Raw genomic sequence first — 19,607 nt, forward strand, 5'->3', positions numbered from 1 at the left:
GTCATCTGTAGCTGGATTATTACCAGAACTGGAGTTTATGAGAGGTTCAGGGCCAGAGTTCTGGCTGACAGGATATAAAACGAAGAACGAAAAGCTTCTACTAGCTCTTACCGTGCATGTTTTAGGGTAGGCTCTGTCAAATACGGCTTGGACTTGAGGAATTCTATCTTCTGTCCCGAATTTCTGTCATGAACCTGAAAAACTCTACATATGTCATGGATGGTTTATGCAGGCACACGTAAACCCCACAACTGCCTGCTACCCAGGACCACCAGCACCCTCGTATGAGTTCATGGGCTCCACTTCCAGTAGCCAGCATCACACTGCGTGGGCTGCCATTCTGGATATAGATCCAACTCTTCAGCGCCGCATACAAGTATTCCATGAACTGACCCTGGGTTCCCCATTTTCATCTCCTACCCTATCTCCTCCACACACCATGCTCCAGCCATAACCCACCGTATGAGTTTCTCACACCTGCCCTCCCCCAGGCAGTACCACATCACCCACTTCATTGCTTGGTTAATGCTTCCACCTGAAGTACTTTCCCATCCACCATTACATTTTCCAGAAAACATCCAGTCATCTTTAAAAGAAAAAGAATCAATTAGAAGTGCCTTCATTTGAAGTTCTTCACATGCATTACCTCATTGAAGTTTTGTTTTTGTTTTTGTTTTTAATTAATGGGGCAGAAATGATTCGAACCTCCATTTTACAGAGGAAGAAGCTGAGGCACAGGAAGGTTGATTGGTGCTCATAGTCACTCCATGAGGAAGTGGCAGAGCCCGAATAAAAGCCAGTTCTGGCCAACTATAAAGACCATATTCATAAACAACGCTCTCCTCCCTCCAAAGCATTCTGTGCTTCTACCATAGAATCCTGGAGGAATCTTCTAAAAATCCAGATATCTTTAACTCTATACTAACCTGTATTATCAAAATCCTGCTGCTAGAACCTGAAGGATCTCTATTTTGAAAAAGTTCCCCAGGTGACTGATGCCTACCCTGTTTGAGAATCACCGCCTGATGATATAAAAGGGCTTACAACAACTATTGACACTTCCACATACCACGAAGAAATTGGACAGCATCTGAAACCAATTTTGAAAATTTAACCATTTTTCATAAAAGTTAAATGAGACATATCTATTTTGCAAAAATGAGAATCTGTAGAGAAGTATTTCCAAGAGTAACTGCATTCTGGTAACATTTTAATTACATTTTATAAATTAGCAAAAATCTGTTTTGTAAAGAAAAATGAATTTAAATTATCTTTCATTTAAATTTTTGACAAGGAATCAACTACAATTGGGTGGAGAAGATCTGAACATTTGATTGAGTGTGTGGCTGTCTTAGTGGTCCTCAGGCATCAGAAATAAAATCTCAGCTATGGTGCAGAAATATCAGCAATCCTTCAGGCTTCAACTACTCAGTGTTTTATGTCTCTGAAACAGCAAAGGGAGAATTGTTATAATCAGTCCATTTGAAATGTGAGAGAACACAAACAATGGCATAGAACAGTCCTCTGACATTTCAATAAGCATCGTTTTAAAGTGACAGAAATCTGAGGGAAGGGCAATGAAATTTGAAATTTTACTTTGCATGTTTAGAGAGGACTTCCCCTTTACCCCCATTCCACTTTAATTTTTTTTAATGCAATCCCTATTGTTTTTGTAGCTAGACAATGTGAAGTATTTGAAATCAGATTTTTTCGTGTGTGGGGTTTTTTTTTTAACTTTTTATTTGGAAATAATTTTAGACTTACAGAAAAGTTACAAAGCACAGTCCTCAAATACCACTCCACCCAGCTTCTACCATTAACAGCTTTCCTAACCACCATAAAATTATCAAAACCAAACATTGTACATGGGTACTCTCTTTCTTACTGAGAAACTGTGAATTTTGACAAGGATCACACTGGCCCTTCTCTATGGACCACAAGACAATCCAGAATCCCACATACTGCATCTAAAAGCCATACCTTTTTTAGCTTTCTCCCATCTGGGACAGTTCCTCAGCCTCTAGTAAAATTACGCATTTGGGGCAAGAAGGTGATGTTATGAATCATTTCAAAGGACTCATGATCCTGATAGACCTTTTTTTTTCCTTAGGCAGAGAAAGAGAAACAACTAGGGGAAGTAGCAGGCAGAGGGAGAGGGAGAAGCAGACTCCCCGCTGAGCAGGGTGCCTGATGCCAATGCAGGACTCGATCACAGACTCCAGCCGAAGGCAAATGCCTAGTTGACTGAGCCACCCAGGCATCCCGAGGCTGATAGATCTTACTACTGGGGATACTAACTTGGGTCACTTGGTTAAAACTGGTATCGGTGAGACTCCTTCAGGGAAAAGTTAATCATTTTTCCTTTGTGACAGAAAATATGGAGGGATCCTTTGAGAGTCTACAAATATCTTCTTTTTCACTGTAATTTTAGCCTCCATCAGTGGTTCTTTCCTGCAACAGTTTTTACTGGGATGTTTACCTAAAGGTAATTTTCAATTTCCCCCATTCCTTCTACATTTACTAATTGGGATCCTACAATCTGGCCAGCTCTTTCCATTCTTCTGTATTTGTTTACTGATTCAATTATTTATACTAGGATGGACTCGTGGATAATCTATGGATTAAGATTCATTACTATAATTATATTCCATTTATTTTTGTTACTTAGATTGTCCCACTCTGACCCCTGGGAACTCTTTGAAGTTGGTTCTTTTTTACTTCTTCCACATTCCCATCATTTTGTGAGCACCCCCTCACTGTCATCACATGATGAGTTATACTATATTTGCTGTGAAAAACTGGGTGAATGCTTTAAGATTTAGTACTGCTCAAAAACAAGAAAATATACTTTTTTTTCCTCAGTCTCCCTGACCATTGCTGGCTCTGACACTATTCCTCTTTCCGAAAATTCTGTTTCCCCTCATACTCTTAAATATTTCATTTGCCAGAGAATAGGGAAGAAGTACTAGATACACGTCAAATGACTGACACAGAAAATTGACATTTATGGAAAGTAGCTTAAGGAAAAACTAACGATTCATTCCTACAGTCCAAAGATTTTCCCTTTAGCAGAAAATTCTTTATTTTAATTAAAAAAAAACCCATATACAAAGCATTCAAAAGCAATGGTGTATTAGTATATTAGTATAAATACAATGTTCAAAACTGTAATATTTAACTTACCCTACAGCCGGTATAAAAATCAGGGTTCTATATGATAGTTTCAGTTATTTAATGACCTTTTTCATTCAATTTATTTCTATATTTTGTTTTGATTACCCATTTCAGGAAAAGCCTCATTTGCATGACAAAGTAGCTACAAAGTATATGAGCGCTTCTACCTAACATGTTAGGGTTCTCTTCAAGGAAAATTATTCAGGAACTCTTCTAAAAATAGTAAGAAATTTTGCTTTAATGTTGAAACACTCATGTTCTGGGTACTACAGAGAAATCAGTATACTCCACGCTATCTCCGGCTGAATGTGGCTAAAAACCTCGACAGAATACATGCAGCGGCTATTTGAGGATTCAAAAGTAAACAGCAGCAGATGGATTGGGGAAGAACAGAATTCAAATACCACCATAGAAGCAGTAAGTTTACCAATTTTTTTACTGCCGTATCCCCTGGTCTGAACTCGTTACATAGGAAACAAAGAAGTGATTGCTGGGACTTTGCTATAGATTGAATGTTTGTGCCCATCCCCCATACCCCCCCCCCCAATTCCTTATGCTGAAATCTAGTCCAAAAATGGGTGGTATTTGGAGGTGGGATCCTGGGGGGAGGGGCCCAAGTCAGGAGGGTGGAGCCCTCAGGAATGGGATTAACATCCTCATAAAGGAGACCTCCAAGAGCTCCCTCATCCCTTCTACCAGGAGAGGACAAAGCATAAAATCAGCAGGGTATGAACCAGGAAGTGGTCAGCATCTTGAACTTGGACTTTACCGCTTCCAGAAATGTGACAAATAAGTTTCCACGGTTTATTGGCAACACAGTCTATGGTATTTTTGTTATAGCAGCTCGAATGGATTAGCACAGATGTAAACAGGAAAGCATAGGCAGAAGCCTTTTAGTTCTGGTTCAAAGAATGGGAAAGGGAATGCACACTCAAGAAGAGTGTGGAAACCCCCCATTTTTTCCCTTTCTTTTATCTATTCTCCTACCCCCACCCAACTCTCAGAAAATGCTGTGGTGACAGGATAGTGGCAGCTTTGATGAGCAAGGCCATGGGAACCAGCAAAAGCCAAAATCCCAAGAGAAGGGAACATCCCTTGAGGTTTGATGGAACTGCAGTTTCAAAGTGTGGACTCAAATCTGATTGCACTTTTCCACTCACTTGCCACTTGGCCCCAAAGACAAGTGGCAAGACTGCCATTGTGAAAGTGAACGGGAGAAGAGCTTAACTAAAGCCATCATATCCAGCCAGAGGACCAAAACGAGGCACCCCAGGGAACTGGAAATGACCAAGGAGATCCTGAGAGAACTTGGGAATATGATTGCATTACATGACTTATGAACACCTGGACACATGCCTACATCAAGTTCAACAAATCACACTTTGAGAACTGAATTAATAGATACAACGCCACCCAGAACCCAGACTGGCTATGAGGTGGTATATACACTCCCCCAGATTTGGATGGCTCTTCGAAAGGTTAGAAAATTGAACTGACATTGGAACCTTTTCCCTTCAAAGGCTAAGCAGAACTTAGTCTGAACACAATCACCTTGAAAGGATCAATGTCATGTGAAAAGTAGAGGGTAAGAAAATTGAATAAAAATGACAAGGTCTCAGTGATCTATGGGACAACAACAAGAATCTATGAATATTCTATTCATCCTGTTTACAACTCCACTTTGTAGGTCTACATTGTGCTTGTAATTAGGGGCACAAAGACCAATAAACCAAAGGAACCAGCTTTAAGGGAGTATATGCGATATCCTAGTCTTTCATAAAACTCAAGACCTAACTCTCCATGCTCATCCCCATGCAACCACTTAAATCCTCCCAACACTAATTTGTTCTTGGAAAATGAATTTCTAACCTCTTATGGTATCTTTTGTTTTTATTTTGAGATATAATTTATATAACATAAAATTCATCCTCTTAAAGTACGTTAAATATATTCTCGTTTGTGCAACCATCACCACTATCTAATTACAGAACATTTTCATCACCCCAGAAGGAAACCCCATACTCCTTAGCAACCATTCCCCTACCCCCTCCTTCCTTCAGTCCCTAGAAACCACTAAAGTACTTTCTGTCTCTCTGAATGGGTTTTATCTATTCTGGACATTCCATATCAATGGAGTCATACAAAAGATGGCCTTTTATGTGTATCTCCCTTCACTTAGCATGTTTCCAAGGGCCATTCATGCTGCAGCATATATCAGTACTTCATACCCTTTTATGGATGAATAATATTCCATTGCATAGATATACCACATTTGATTATCCATTCATCTGCTGATGAAAATTTATGTTGTTTGTGTCATTTCAGACATACGAATAAAGCTTCCATGAACATATGTGCACACATTTTGTACAAACATATTTTTTCACTTCTTATACCTAGGACTGAAATCGCTGGGTCCAAAGGTAACTGCATTTTTAAGTTTTGAAGAACTGCCTATTTTCCAAAGAAGCTACACCATTTCACATTGTCACCAGTACTGTGCAAGGGTTCCAATTAATCTATACACTTAACAACACCTGTTACTATCTTTTTTCATTACAGTCCCCAGTTACATCACACTATAATTTTGATTTATATTCCCCTAATAATTTATGAGTTGAGCATCTTACCATGAATTCAATGACCATTTGTATATCTTCTTTGAACAAGTGTCTATTTAAATCCCTGATCCATTTTTAATTATGTTACTTGTCCTTTCATTGTTGAGTTGTAGAAATTCCTTATATATTCCGGATACTAAATACTTATGGTATCTTTCACTGTAACTTGTAAGAGTTCCCAATCACTGAATACTGAGTTCAATCACTTCTTTTTAGTGTGGCTTTTATCTCTTATTTTCCAGACCCACTATAATCATTGTAGTTCAGGCTTTGAACACCTGAAGCATAGAAGAATCATTCAGCAACACAATCTTCTAATTGCTCTATTGGCAAAAGCTTTCTAGAAGATCTTCTTTCCTGTGTATTGTTTTTTTTTTTTAATTTCTTTTCAGTGTACCAGAATTCAATATCATAATTCAATGTGCCACACCCAATGCTCCATGCAATACGTGCCCTCCATAATACCCACCACCTGGCTCACCCAACTTCCCAGCCCCCGCCACTTCAAAACCCTCAGATTGTTTTTCAGAGTCCATAGTCTCTTGTGGTTCATCTCCCCCTCTAACTTCCCTCAACTCCCTTCTCCTCTCCATCTCCCCATGTCTTCCGTGTTACTTCTTATGCTCCACAAATAAGTAAAACCTGACTTATTTCACTCAGCATAATCTCTTCCAGTCCCACCCATATTGATACCAAAGTTGGGTATTCATCCTTTCTGATGGAGGCATAATACTCCATTGTATATATGGACCATATCTTCCTTACCCATTCATCCGTTGAAGGGCATTTTGGTTCTTTCCACAGATTGGTGACTGGGGCCATTGCTGCTATGAACACTGGGGTAAAGATGGCCCTTCTTTTCACTACATCTGTATCTTTGGGGTAAATATCCAGTAGTGCCATTTCAGGGTCATAGGGAAGCTCTATTTTTAATTTCTTAAGGAATCTCCACACTGTTCTCCAAAGTCGCTGCACCAACTTGCATTCCCACCAACAGTGTACGAGGGTTCCCCTTTCTCCACATCCTCTCCAACACACGTTGTTTCCTATCTTGTTAACTCTGGCCATTCTAACTGGTGTAAGGTGGTATCTCAATGTGGTTTTGATTTGAATCTCCCTGATGGCTAGTGATGATGAACATTTTTCCATGTGTCTGTTAGCCATTTGTATGTCTTCATTGAAAAGTATCTTTTCATGTTTTCTGCCCATTTTTTGACATGATTATCTGTTTTGAGTGTGTTGAGTTTGAGTTCATTTTTTAAAAAATTGTTTTAAAGATTTTATTTATTTACCTGACAGAGATCACAGAGAGGCAGGCCAAGGGGGGGTGGGGGGGCAGACTCCCTGCTGAGCAGAGAGCCCAATGTGGGGCCTGATCCCAGGACCCTGAGATCATGACCTGATCCGAAAGCAGAGGCCCAACCCACTGAGCCACCCAGGCACCCCGAGAGGTTCTTTATAGATCCTGAATATCAACCTTTTTTCTTAAAAAAGAAGGAAATTAATATTTCCTACATATGAAGTTCTTGATTTACACAGCCTTGTTAAAAAATCCTTCACTTTTAACCAAAGCCTATGTTAAGCTGACAGTCTTAAAGAATTTTAGGAGTTGATAATATTTCAGAATTTAGGCACAAGGTTACTGTCCCTTTTTCTTGTGGCATGAGTGGAAGGCAGTAAAGGGAAGCAGGTAGAAAAAGCAATCACATTAAAAATAACTCCCTAAACACAGTATCTGGTTTAGAAAATAATTTGTATTGCAGAAATGGTCTCTAAAGTTTTTATTTGAAAAAGAAAGAAACAAAGTGATGCTTTAAGAACCTAGAGGGGAAGGATAGATGAGGAAATGCTGAGCTGGTAGGAAGTCAGAGGCAAAGAAAGGAGAGGAAATAGAGACTGATAAAGGATGAGGACTCTAGGGGCTCCTGGGTGGCTCAGAGGTTAAAGTGTCTGCCTTTGGCTCAGGTCTTGATATCAGCTTACTGGGATCAAGCCTGACATCTGGCTTCCTGCTCAGGGAGGAGCCCGCTTCTTCTCCTTGTCCTGCTCCCCCTGCTTGTGCTCTCTCTCTCTCTGTCAAATAAGAAAAATAAATAAACCTTTGAGAAAAAAAAAAAAAAAAAGGATGAGGGCCCTAAGTGCATACTGGGTGAGTGAGGGGCACACAAAGTGTCGGTAACAGAAAGGGAGGTGCACCAGGGAAGGTGAGGGGACACAGATGATACTTAGTACTTTTTATATATGATATATAAGGCCATTTTTTATTCCAACACTTAGCCCACACGGAAAAATCCAAATCCATCAGAGTAATATTTAAGGTGCTTCATGATTAGGACCCAAGTTACACTTCCAACATCATCTTCTACCATCCCCTATAATGATTCTCAAAATACAGTTTGTACCAGAATAATTCTGGGAAATCTACATAAGCCAATTCTTGAATCTTATCCAAAGACATTAAAAACCACTGGGCTTGGTTAGCTCCAGAAATATGAAATTTAACAAGGCCCCTGGATGATTCTAACCCAGGTGTTCTTTTGGAGAACACTGTAAAAACACTACCATAAAACTTTTACATTTGTCTTTCAAAAGGAACAATAAAAGGGAGACCATACATAGCAAGGTGAGGATAAGGAGACCAAGAAGCCCAGCAGAACACAGTCAGACCTTCTTAAAGGTACTAGTGTAAGTGGAAGGAGGGTGAGCACAAAGTACAAAGTAAAAGAAATTAGCACATGGATACTCTGACAGGCCAAAGAACTTCAGGATGTCCCGAAAAGGCAAGGTGGAATGCAAGCAGGTAAGACTTCTGAAATGATGGAGTAAACTGCTCAGCAGACCCTTTTCTCAATGACATAGCAAGTTAGCATGTGGAAATTAATGTTAAATATAATTTTAAATCCCTGGAAATTATTGTGAGGGCATACAGCAGATGAAGAAATATTCTCTCAAGAAAACCTACTGAGTCTTAGAAAGAAGTGAGAATCTGGCACTGGAGCCGTGGCTCACTCCGCTGATATGCCCTCTCCACCACCACTACCAAGCTCCAGAATTCCATGTGATGAAAGCTTTAACCCAGCACTCTACTCCAAGCAAGTGAGGCCAAAATAATGGGAGCTTGCTCTCTGCCAAACTCTCACTCTGGGATTACAGTTGTATCCATTCGGGACAGGCGACTATATCTCTGACTTCCCTTAGACTTCCTGAAGCTATAGTCCAGGCAGGCATAGCTGGGAGGACATAGTAGGTCATCAAAATAAAGAGCTCCCCAGCTCTCCCTGAAGCCACTGGCTTTTTTGATAAGAGAGGATGGAAATTCCACGCCTACTGACCTAGGTGGGGGTTGTTGAAAACAATAGGGATCTTTGTGGAGGGCAATTAAAAGAAAGGTGGTAGCTCCAGAACAGGAGCAAAACAGCAGAGAATCACCAAAACTTTAGAAGAGAGAACCAGGGAAAGAGACCTTTGGGGAAAGCCTTCCTGGGATCATATGCAACTCTTCATGGTAAGGAAGGGGTGCATGCGTCCCAGGCTGTGCCCACTAGGAGCAATCAGAGCCAGATGTGAAGACAGATCTGAAAGCATTCACCACGCTGCACCCTGACCCATCAAAAAATCAAAAGCCTCACTGGCACGGGCTCAATCTACCAAACACTGACTTAAGTATGCTATTCTGACCCAGGAGTGATGTCTAGGAAGCTACGCTTAAAAATCAAATCTCACTTATCTTTGGAAGTCTGGGAAACTGAGTGCCCAAGGTTGTGCTCTCACAGTAGCAAATCACAGAGGGAATCCCCAAGCTATTAGTCCTTGCCTGAGAGGAAGGAGGAAAAAATTCCCTTTACTGTGACAGCAGCTTCCAAGTCACACAAACAACCAACCAAGTCACACACACAACCATACAAAGCATAAGAATCTAACTGGCTAAAATGGCCTTCACCCAATAAGTGGCTTATGCCAACTTGGGAGAGACCCGCGGGTAAAAGATAAAAGCAGGTGGAAACCATCTGAGCTGGGACCTCAGTGGTTAAGGGTGTTGCAGGTAAAATGGACTTCACAGAATTGGTGCAGCCAAGTCACTGCTCTTTGACCTGTTAAGAGACAGACAAAACAGCTCCCAGGGTCAAAGCAGAACTAATATGTCCAGATATCAACAAAGAATTATGAGACATGCAAAGAAACAGTAAAGTGTGACCACTACACAGAAAGAAAATGCTGGCAATAGAAACCACCTCTGAAGAGGCCCAGATGGTAGACTTAGCAAGAAAAAACTTCAAAGCAGCTATTATAAATATGTTCAAAGAACAAAAGGAAGCCATGCTTAAAGAATTAAAGGAAGATATGAGGACAATGTCTCATCCAAGATATCATATCAATAGAGACATAGAAATATTCCAATTATTAAAAGGAACCAAATGGGTTCCTTTTGCAGTCAAGATTAACTGAGATGAAAAATTCACTGGAGGGGCTCGACCCTGTATGTGAATTGTCAGAAGAAAGAATCAGCAAATTTAGAGATAGATGAATAGAGATTATGCAATCTGAAGAGAGGAAAAAAATGAAGAGAACAGAGCATTAGAGAAGTATGAAATACCATTAAAAGCACCAACATATACATAAATAGCAGAACCAGAAGGACATTTGAGAAAGAGAGGAACAATATCGAAGAAATAATGGCTTAAAACTTTGCAGATTTCATGAAAAACATTATTCTATACATTCAGATTCAGTGAACTCTAAGTATGATAAATGCTAAGAGACTCACACGCACCCACAAACATAAACTTAAAATATTGAAAGACAAAGAGGAAACCCTTAAAGGAGCAAAAGCAAAATGACATACAAGGGAGCTGAATAAGATTAACGTAACGTCTCATCAGACATCATGGAAGTCAGAAGGAAACATATTAAGAGTGTTAGAAGTAAAAAACTGTCAAATAAGAATATTGTATCCAGCAAAACTATCTTTCACAAATGAAAGCATATTCAACATAATCCCAGTTATACCAAAACAGGGAATCTGTTGGTAGCTGACTTATTATAATAAATATCAAAGAAAGTTCTTCAGGCTAAAAGTAAATGATACCACATAGCACTATAAATTCACCACAGATAAACAGAATAGCAGTAAAATAACCACACAGGCAATTGTAAAAATGATATAATAACATATTTTTCCTTTCTCCTCTTGGCTGATTTATTTTTTTTAAGATTTTATTTATTTATTTGACAGAGAGATCACAAGTAGGCAGAGGGGCAGGCAGAGAGAGAGAGGGGGAAGCAGGCTCCCCACTGAGCAGAGAGCCCAATGTGGGACTCGATCCCAGGACCCTGAGATCATGACCTGAGCCGAAGGCAGCGGCTTAACCCACTGAGCCACCCAGATGCCCCTCTCTTGGCTGATTTAAGAAGCTACTGCAGTATACAATCTCTATATAAGTGTAGTGTTATAAATGTAATGTATTTAACAATAATAGCACAAAGGGAGTGGATAAGGGCAAAAATGTGTACTGGATTGAGGAAAGGACATCAGATCCAACTCAAATCTTTAACTCAAATCCATATGTAGAAATTAGGGAAACAAGATAAAATAAAAAGATTAATATAAAAATTCTATAAATATGTATTTGATCTCATTTGTTTTATCACCTGTCCTGAAATATTTAATATAACATATTATTTAGAGTAATAATTATAATGGTGTATTGTTGAGTTGATAATATATATAGATGTGAGAGAGAGGAGTAAAGTTTCCATATTTCACTGTAAAAAAAAAACAGTATAAAACTGAAGTCAGGGCGCCTGGGTGGCTCAGTGGGTTAAGCCGCTGCCTTCGGCTCAGGTCATGATCTCAGGGTCCTGGGATCGAGTCCCGCATCGGGCTCTCTGCTCAGCAGGGAGCCTGCTTCCTCCTCTCTCTCTCTCTGCCTGCCTCTCTGCCTACTTGTGATCTCTCTCTGTCAAATAAATAAATAAAATCTTTAAAAAAAAAAACTTTAAAAAAAAATAAATAACTGAAGTCAATTCTTTTTTGACCATCTTCCCATCCCCTCTTAATTCTGGCAACCATCAGATTGTTCTCTATGTATAGGTCTGATTTTGCTTTTCATTCACAAACATTTATTCATTTGTTTTGTTTTGTTTTTTAGGTTTCACAGAAAGGTGGAATCACATGGTATTCGTCTTTCTCCAGGACCTCTAGGTCAATCCATCTTGTAGCAAGGGGCAAGCTCTCCTATTTTTTATGGCTGGTAATATTCCAGTGTGTGTGTATGTGTGTGTGTGTGACCTTCTTTATCCATTCATCTATTGATGGACACTTGGGTTGCTTCTCATATCTTAGTTATTATAAATAATGCTTAAACAAACATAGGGGTGCAATATTTCTTTGAATTAGTGTTTTCACTTTATTTGGGTAAGTACCCCATAGTAGAATTATGGGTGAAAGGTAATGGGAGATACAGGCTTCCAGTTATGGAATGAATAAAAGATGCAGCATAGGGAATATAGTCAATGGTATCGTAATAGTGTTGTATATGATAGATGGTGGCTATACTTGTGAACACAGCATAAAGTTGCTGATTCACTATGTTGTACACTTGAAACTAATGTAACATTGTGTGTTAACTACTCAAAAAGAAGCTGAAGTCAATATAGTTGAAGCTGAAGTCTGATAAAGTTAAGGTATATATTATAGGCCCCAAAGAAATCAGTTAAAAAAAAAAACAAAACTCAAAATGTCATTGAAAGTTATGACAGAAATTAAAATATTATACTAGGAAGTATCTACTTAATACAAAAGAAGACAATGAAAGTAACCAAGGACTAAAAAATACAAGAGACACATAGAAAACAAAAAGAAAAATGTCAGGTGTAAATCCAACCAAATCAATAGTAACTAAGCATGAATGGTTTAAACAGTTCAATCAAAAGGCATACATTTTCAGAGCAAATTAAAAAACACAGGATCCAACTATATACTGTCTACATTAGAGATACTTTGTATTCAAACATGCAAATAGGTTGAAAATAAAAGGATAAAAAAGATGTACAATGAAAACAACAATCATAAACGAGAATGCAGGTCAGTGGGTTAAGCCTCTGCCTTCAGCTCAGGTCATGTTCCCAGGGTCCTGGGATAGAATTCTGCATCGGGCTCCTTGCATGGCAGGGAGCCTGCTTCCCACTCTCTCCCTCTGCCTGCCACTCTGCCTGCTTGTGCTCTCTCTCTCTGACAAATAAATAAATAAAATCTTAAGAGAGAGAGAGAGAATGCAGTGGCTATACTAATAGCAGAAAACCGATATTAAAACAAAAAAATATAACCAGAAATAATCATCTCTTTCTTAAGATGATAAAGGTATAATTCTTAAAGATGGTATAACAGTGGTAAGCATATATGCGTGTAAGAACAGAGGTCGAAATATATGAAGCAGAAACTGACTGAAAGGAGGGACAGACACTTCTTGAATAATGGCTGGAGATTTCAACACCCAACGTTCAATAATGTGTATAGCAACTAGGCAGAAGATGAAAAAGGAAATGTAAAAATTAAACAACGGTATGTAAGAATTAAACAACGGTAAAAACAAACAACAGACATTTAGCATAGACATCTAACAGACAACTCTAGCATATTCAAAAGAATACACACTCTTAAGAACACAGAGAACATTCTGCAGAACTGATCCCATGCTGGGACATAACATAAGCCTCAGTGAATCTAAAGGAGCTGAAATCAGTCAAAGTATGTATTTTCAAACACAAGGAATGAAATCAGAAATCAGTATTAGAAAGTTTGAGAAAGGACCATTTCCTTACACCACACACAAAAATAGACTCAAAATGGATGAAGGACCTCAATGTGCGAAAGGAATCCATCAAAATCCTTGAGGAGAACACAGGCAGCAACCTCTTCGACCTCAGCCGCAGCAACATCTTCCTAGGAACAACACCAAAGGCAAGGGAAGCAAGGGCAAAAATGAACTATTGGGATTTCATCAAGATCAAAAGCTTTTGCACAGCAAAGAAAACAGTTAACAAAATCAAAAGACAACCGACAGAATGGGAGAAGATATTTGCAAACGACATATCAGATAAAGGACTAGTGTCCAGAATCTATAAAGAACTTAGCAAACTCAACACCCAAAGAACAAATAATCCAATCAAGAAATGGGCAGAGGACATGACCAGACATTTCTGCAAAGAAGACATCCAGATGGCCAACAGACACATGAAAAAGTGCTCCATATCACTCGGCATCAGGGAAATACAAATCAAAACCACAATGAGATATCACCTCACACCAGTCAGAATGGCTAAAATCAACAAGTCAGGAAGTGACAGATGCTGGCGAGGATGTGGAGAAAGGGGAACCCTCCTACACTGTTGGTGGGAATGCAAGCTGGTGCAGCCACACTGGAAAGCAGCATGGAGGTTCCTCAAAATGTTGAAAATAGAACTGCCCTATGACCCAGCAATTGCACTATTGGGTATTTACCCTAAAGATACAAACATAGTGATCCAAAGGGGAACGTGCACCCGAATGTTTATAGCAGCAATGTCCGCAATAGCCAAACTGTGGAAAGAACCTAGATGTCCATCAACAGATGAATAGATCAAGAAGATGTGGTATATATACACAATGGAATACTATGCTGCCATCAAAAGAAATGAAATCTTGCCATTTGCGACAACATGGATGGAACTAGAGCGTATCATGCTTAGCGAAATAAGTCAAGTAGAGAAAGACAACTATCATATGATCTCCCTGATATGAGGAAGTGGTGATGCAACATGGGGGCTTAAGTGGGTAGGAGAAGAATCAATGAAACAAGATGGGATTGGGAGGGAGACAAACCATAAGTGACTCTTAATCTCACAAAACAAACTGAGAGTTGCTGGGGGGAGGGGGTTTGGAAGAAGGGGGTGGGATTATGGACATTGGGGAGGGTATGTGCTTTCGTGAGTGCTGTGAAGTGTGTAAACCTGGTGATTCACAGACCTGTACCCCTGGGGATAAAAATATATGTTTATAAAAAATAAAAAAAAATTTAAAAAAAAGTTTGAGAAATACATACAAATGTGGAAATAAATAAAAACACTTTTAAATAACCAAAGTTCTATAATTAACCCTTACATTAATGGCTAATTGATTTTGAACAATAGCGCCAAGAAAATTCAATGGGAAAATATTAGTCTTTTTCCAAATGATACTAAAGCAACTGCAAAATAGTGAAGTTAGACTTCACATCTTACAGGATACACATACACACACACACACACATACTCTCACTCTCTCTCTCTCTCTCTCTCAATGGATCATAGACCTGAACGTAAGAGGTAAAAACTATAAAACTCTTAGAAAATATTGGAGTAAATACTCATGTCCTTAGATCAGCAATGGTTTTTTAGTACAACACCTAAAGCACAGGTAATCAAAGAAAAAGAGACAAACTGAGAATTCAGGCTCCATTTTTAACTGCTGAGTTCTTACAGAATATAGAACTCCATTTCAAGGTCTCTGTAAGCTTTGAATACACCATTTTGTACCTCTTTCTCCTTCATCATTAATCATTTTAGAAAAGTTCTTCAAACATCAGTGGTGTTTGGTCCCTGTCAATCACTGCTCATGTTCAGCACTACCAATAATACAACTAAAATACTTTTTAATGTAGTAACTACAATAAAATGATAATGAAAAATGTTTTCATTTGAATAAATCTGTGAAATCATAACCTTTAATATTGGCTGTAAGAGAGAAGGAACACATATGGAGAGAATAACTTTACAAAAAAAAAAAGGAAATTTTCGGATATTCTCAGGTCACAATAATTTCAAAATCACTGAACAGTAGAAGTGGAAACCCTCCATTAAATTCCTCTTAATCACTGAGATGGAACTTATGAGTAATATGACAAACTGACTACAAAAAGGCTTTAAAAGGATAAAGAGCTCTTTGGTAAGTTGGGAGATCAGGTTTCCAGTTCCGGAATGAATAAATCATAGGAATAAAAGGTGCAGAGTAGGGCATATAGTCAGTGGTATTATAATCGTGCTTGGGTGATTAAGACATTTTGCAACCCTTTTTCAGGTTTTAAACTTTTATTAATTCATTAAATAGGATTCCTTATGCTTATTACTTTTCACTGCTCAAACACCCACATTTCTGTGTAACTCTTCTGTGACACTGGACACAAGTTACCTTAAACTGGACTGGAGGACCTCCTTGAATGCTTCATAGCTTTGTCTTTGCTGATTCACTGTTTTCCGTCACACTCTCTCCTTGCCCAATACCTAATACAAGACTATGTGTATAGTATGGGATACATAACATAGTCTTGTACAGATAGAGACAGAGAGGGAGGGAGGGAGAGAAAGGGAGGGCAAGCACGTGACAGCCATCAATTACTATTTACTAAATGAATGAATGATGTCTGACTGAGTGAATAAGCGATTACATTCTCCTTTGCCCTGAACCACCTCTCTCACATGTTCACAAAAAGATCAAAAGAAGGCTTTTTCCTTTAACATAAATTCTACAATCTTATTTCCATCAACATCAATCAAGTAATGTCCAAGGCATTCTAGTTGGCTAGCTAAGTATATTTGTGTTATAATTCAAAGAAACTGGTGCCTCCAAATTTCTTAGCTATATTCAAAAAAAAATGAACGTAAAACACCAGTAATGTTGTGCTACATCCTTAGTTTTTATTTGACATTTCATTGGTTTTCCTCTTACATAATAAGAGATGAGGTTTCTTGCATTAGGATTCTTCTAAACTCAACAAAATAAAATATTACTCCCCAATACTTTATGTTTTAATATAAAATTGAAGGTTTAAACTCTCCATTTTTATTTCATTTAATCCCTTAAACCCTTAAACCTAAAGCATATTATTTCTTCAAAAATTTAAAGTATTATCCCCAGATATCATAAGACAAACACACATAATGTATCTGAATTTGTTCACCACCTGAAGTATGTCATGTATGTTTGGAGATACATACAAAATTTATTTTTTTTTACTCCTTTGTCTACCAGGGATTATTTCCAGACATATTGTTTTGTCTAGATCTTCATCAACTGTTTTCCAGTTGCAGGGAACCCTGCATGTATGTGTTTCCCAGCAGTGTAAGCACTGAGTGAACACATAATCGTGCTTGAGGTGTATAAGCCCACCAGGACTACCCAACCACATTTCAATAAATATTAGCTAATGTCATGGAGAAGGCAATCTTTAAAACGCATCAACAACGCGTGGGTGTGGGTGTATCTGTGTGTGTGTCTGCACCCACGTGCAGAAGCGCGTGCATGCCGGAGTGTAGAAAGGGCTTGAAAAACAGCTTTGTATTTTGGGGTGATTCTGACACTTACTATATGAATTTTGAAGGACTTTTTTCCCAGATGCTCAGATAGTTTGCCAGAATGTGCTAAAAAAACAAATCGCCTGGAGAATATGAGCTAGCCTAGAGATTAATAAAGCCTCCAACTTCACAGGCTTCCACAAATAATGATACGAAAACAACAGATAATTTGAAGCTATCAAATATTTCAATACTTTGCTCTGTTTGCTTCTATGACATATTCATCCCATACGAAAGATTTGCTAAAGGAGTTGTAATGGCCTTCTGGGACAGGAAGAAGAAGGTTTCTGTAGAAAGTGTTAAATTAATTTTGATGGTGATACAAAGTTAAGGAAGGTTTGTTAAGGGATGGCTTGCTGCCACGGGGTGGGGTTTTGTTTTGGTATCCTTTTAGAGCCTGCAGGTGTTTGGCACCAGCTAAAATCAGGGCCAGCTGTGATATTTCAGTTCTGATACTTCCCTCCCAATAGTTCTCAGAAGTGATGCTTTGGGGTGATGTCTTACACCTGATGGATTCAACTTGTGTGGTAGAAATGTGAAGACTGTTAAATAACACCAGTTTGGCGACACCTGTTGCCCTCTCTTCCCCACCCATGGGTCATGGCATCAAGGAGGAAAAAACAAAAAAAAAAAACAAAAACAAAACATTAATCAGAGATTCGGTCATTCATATCTATGTATATTTTAATTGCACAGTTCGGTCGAAGAATACACTTCGAATCACCAGATACGCGGTCTTAGGCAAAATACAAAAAAATAGGATCACACAATCTCTTTTGATGCTCATGGTAGATAATGATGCTGTTAACTGCGCTCATCGGTGGGATCCGTACCTATTTTTGCAGGAATCTGAATAGTTTCTATTAAAAGCTGCATTTTCTTTTAAGTTTGTTTGGGTTGGAAAACCTCAAACCACAATGCATTTCATGCACATGTTCCCCAGGGTATGTTAAATAGGACCATACTGAGGTCATCTAGCAAGTTTTTTAAACTTTTTAAGAATTCCTTTAATGTACTGCACAATCTTGGCCTGGTTAAAAAAAAAAAGATATTTTAAGAGAGCACTTAAAAAATGATTCTTAAAATCTACATGCAGATAATCAATATTACACAGTTCTACAGAATACACAGAATTTTCCACAGATAATTTATCACCGAGGGAGAAAAGCAATAAAACTACCACTAAAAGGCTTTTGGATCAAAATTTCTCTAAGCTCTCAGTAGATACAGACACCCCCCCCCCCCCCGGTGTTCTTGACTGACTTAACATGGACGCTTGGAGGATCCTTCCAACCTTTCCGCATCTGCAGCAGATAATCAGAGGCTCAAAGGTGACGGACAACCTCTCATCTAGCCAAGAAAAAAAAATAAATCATCTGCTCCTTCAGCAGAGCCAAAAAATCAAGTTTCCTCAGAACAGGAGGCCATGATGAAATTATTTAGGTTAGAAATAGTTACTCCCATCACGTACACTTTTGTTGCCGAGGGAGCCCAAACCACCGATGAAAGGTGAATGGCCACCGGAGAAGCAGGCCCCCAGAAAACCCTCTCTTGCATTGGATGCTTCTGATTTTTTTTTTTTTTTTTTCCTTTTTGGTTAGACATACCCCTCTGCACTTCCCCAAAGCCCCACTTCCGGCGCCACGTTCCAGGCCCCGCGCTTCACCCCATGAACTTCCAGTCGAGCAGCTTGGCTGCGGCGGCGCATGCGCGCGGGGAGCCGGCCCCGGGCCAGCCGTGCGGTCCCACTGCTGAGCGCGCAGTGGCCTGGTCCATGCACCGGGAGCCAAGAAGCTCTGCAGCTCATCGGGGGAAAAACAAGGGAGGACACCTTAAACGGAAAGGACACTTTTACGGAAAACAAAAAATAAGAGGGTTGCAGCAATCAGGAATGATGAAGGGCTGAGGAGTTCTTGGCACAGAGCGCGCGGATGCCTTTTTTAAAAAGAATTATTACAGCTTGATTTGTAAGCCAGGGATCCCCGGTCCCACTGCCGCATTGAATTTGTTTGTAGCCACCAAACAAAGGAGTTTTTTAAACAAAAACATAACCTTTAGCAAAGGTCTCCACCAAAGAAGGTTTTTTTGTTTTGTTTTTTGTTTTTTAACCAAAATATTACAGTAAATAAGGGTACGATCATAACCGGAGCTAATACCGTGTCTTGCACCTTTACCTCTGGCAAACCCTGCTGTCCTTGATAAACATTATCTCATGTAACAGGACAGTATAGAAAAAAGATCCTATTAACACCACTTTATAGTTGAGAAAACTGAAGCCCAGTAAGTTTATAAAACTGCCCGAGAGCTAGCACTCCAGGGTCTTAACCATGATGCAGCGCTTTTCAACACAGGTTTTCCAAATAAAGGCTATACAAAGAGGTTGTCAGCCCCACCACTGGGAGCACAATAGCCTCTCTGTCATTTGGAAAACTTATACTTGGCAAG

The 19,607-nt window shown here is 39.1% G+C and overlaps 1 protein-coding gene across 20 annotated transcripts in view; it reads right to left on the bottom strand.

The window, feature by feature from the left end:
* SUGCT (succinyl-CoA:glutarate-CoA transferase) overlaps nt 1-19,607 on the bottom strand; it is an 808,589-nt gene that overhangs the window by 365,184 nt on the left and 423,798 nt on the right. Inside the window, exon 13 of one of the 20 annotated variants that reach the window (XM_082692667.1) lies at nt 1,325-1,444. The exons of 18 other annotated variants lie outside the window; for them this stretch is intronic. In XM_082692667.1, the coding sequence (XP_082548793.1) occupies nt 1,421-1,444 (24 nt within the window). In that variant the 3' untranslated portion in view covers nt 1,325-1,420. Of the gene's footprint in view, nt 1-1,324; nt 1,445-17,828; nt 18,513-19,607 lie in introns of those variants that run through there. One more of the 20 variants, XM_082692665.1, reaches the window with a different exon arrangement.

The sequence above is a fragment of the Mustela nivalis genome (assembly GCF_964662115.1).
Source record: "Mustela nivalis genome assembly, chromosome: 12".
NCBI lineage: Eukaryota > Metazoa > Chordata > Mammalia > Carnivora > Mustelidae > Mustela > Mustela nivalis.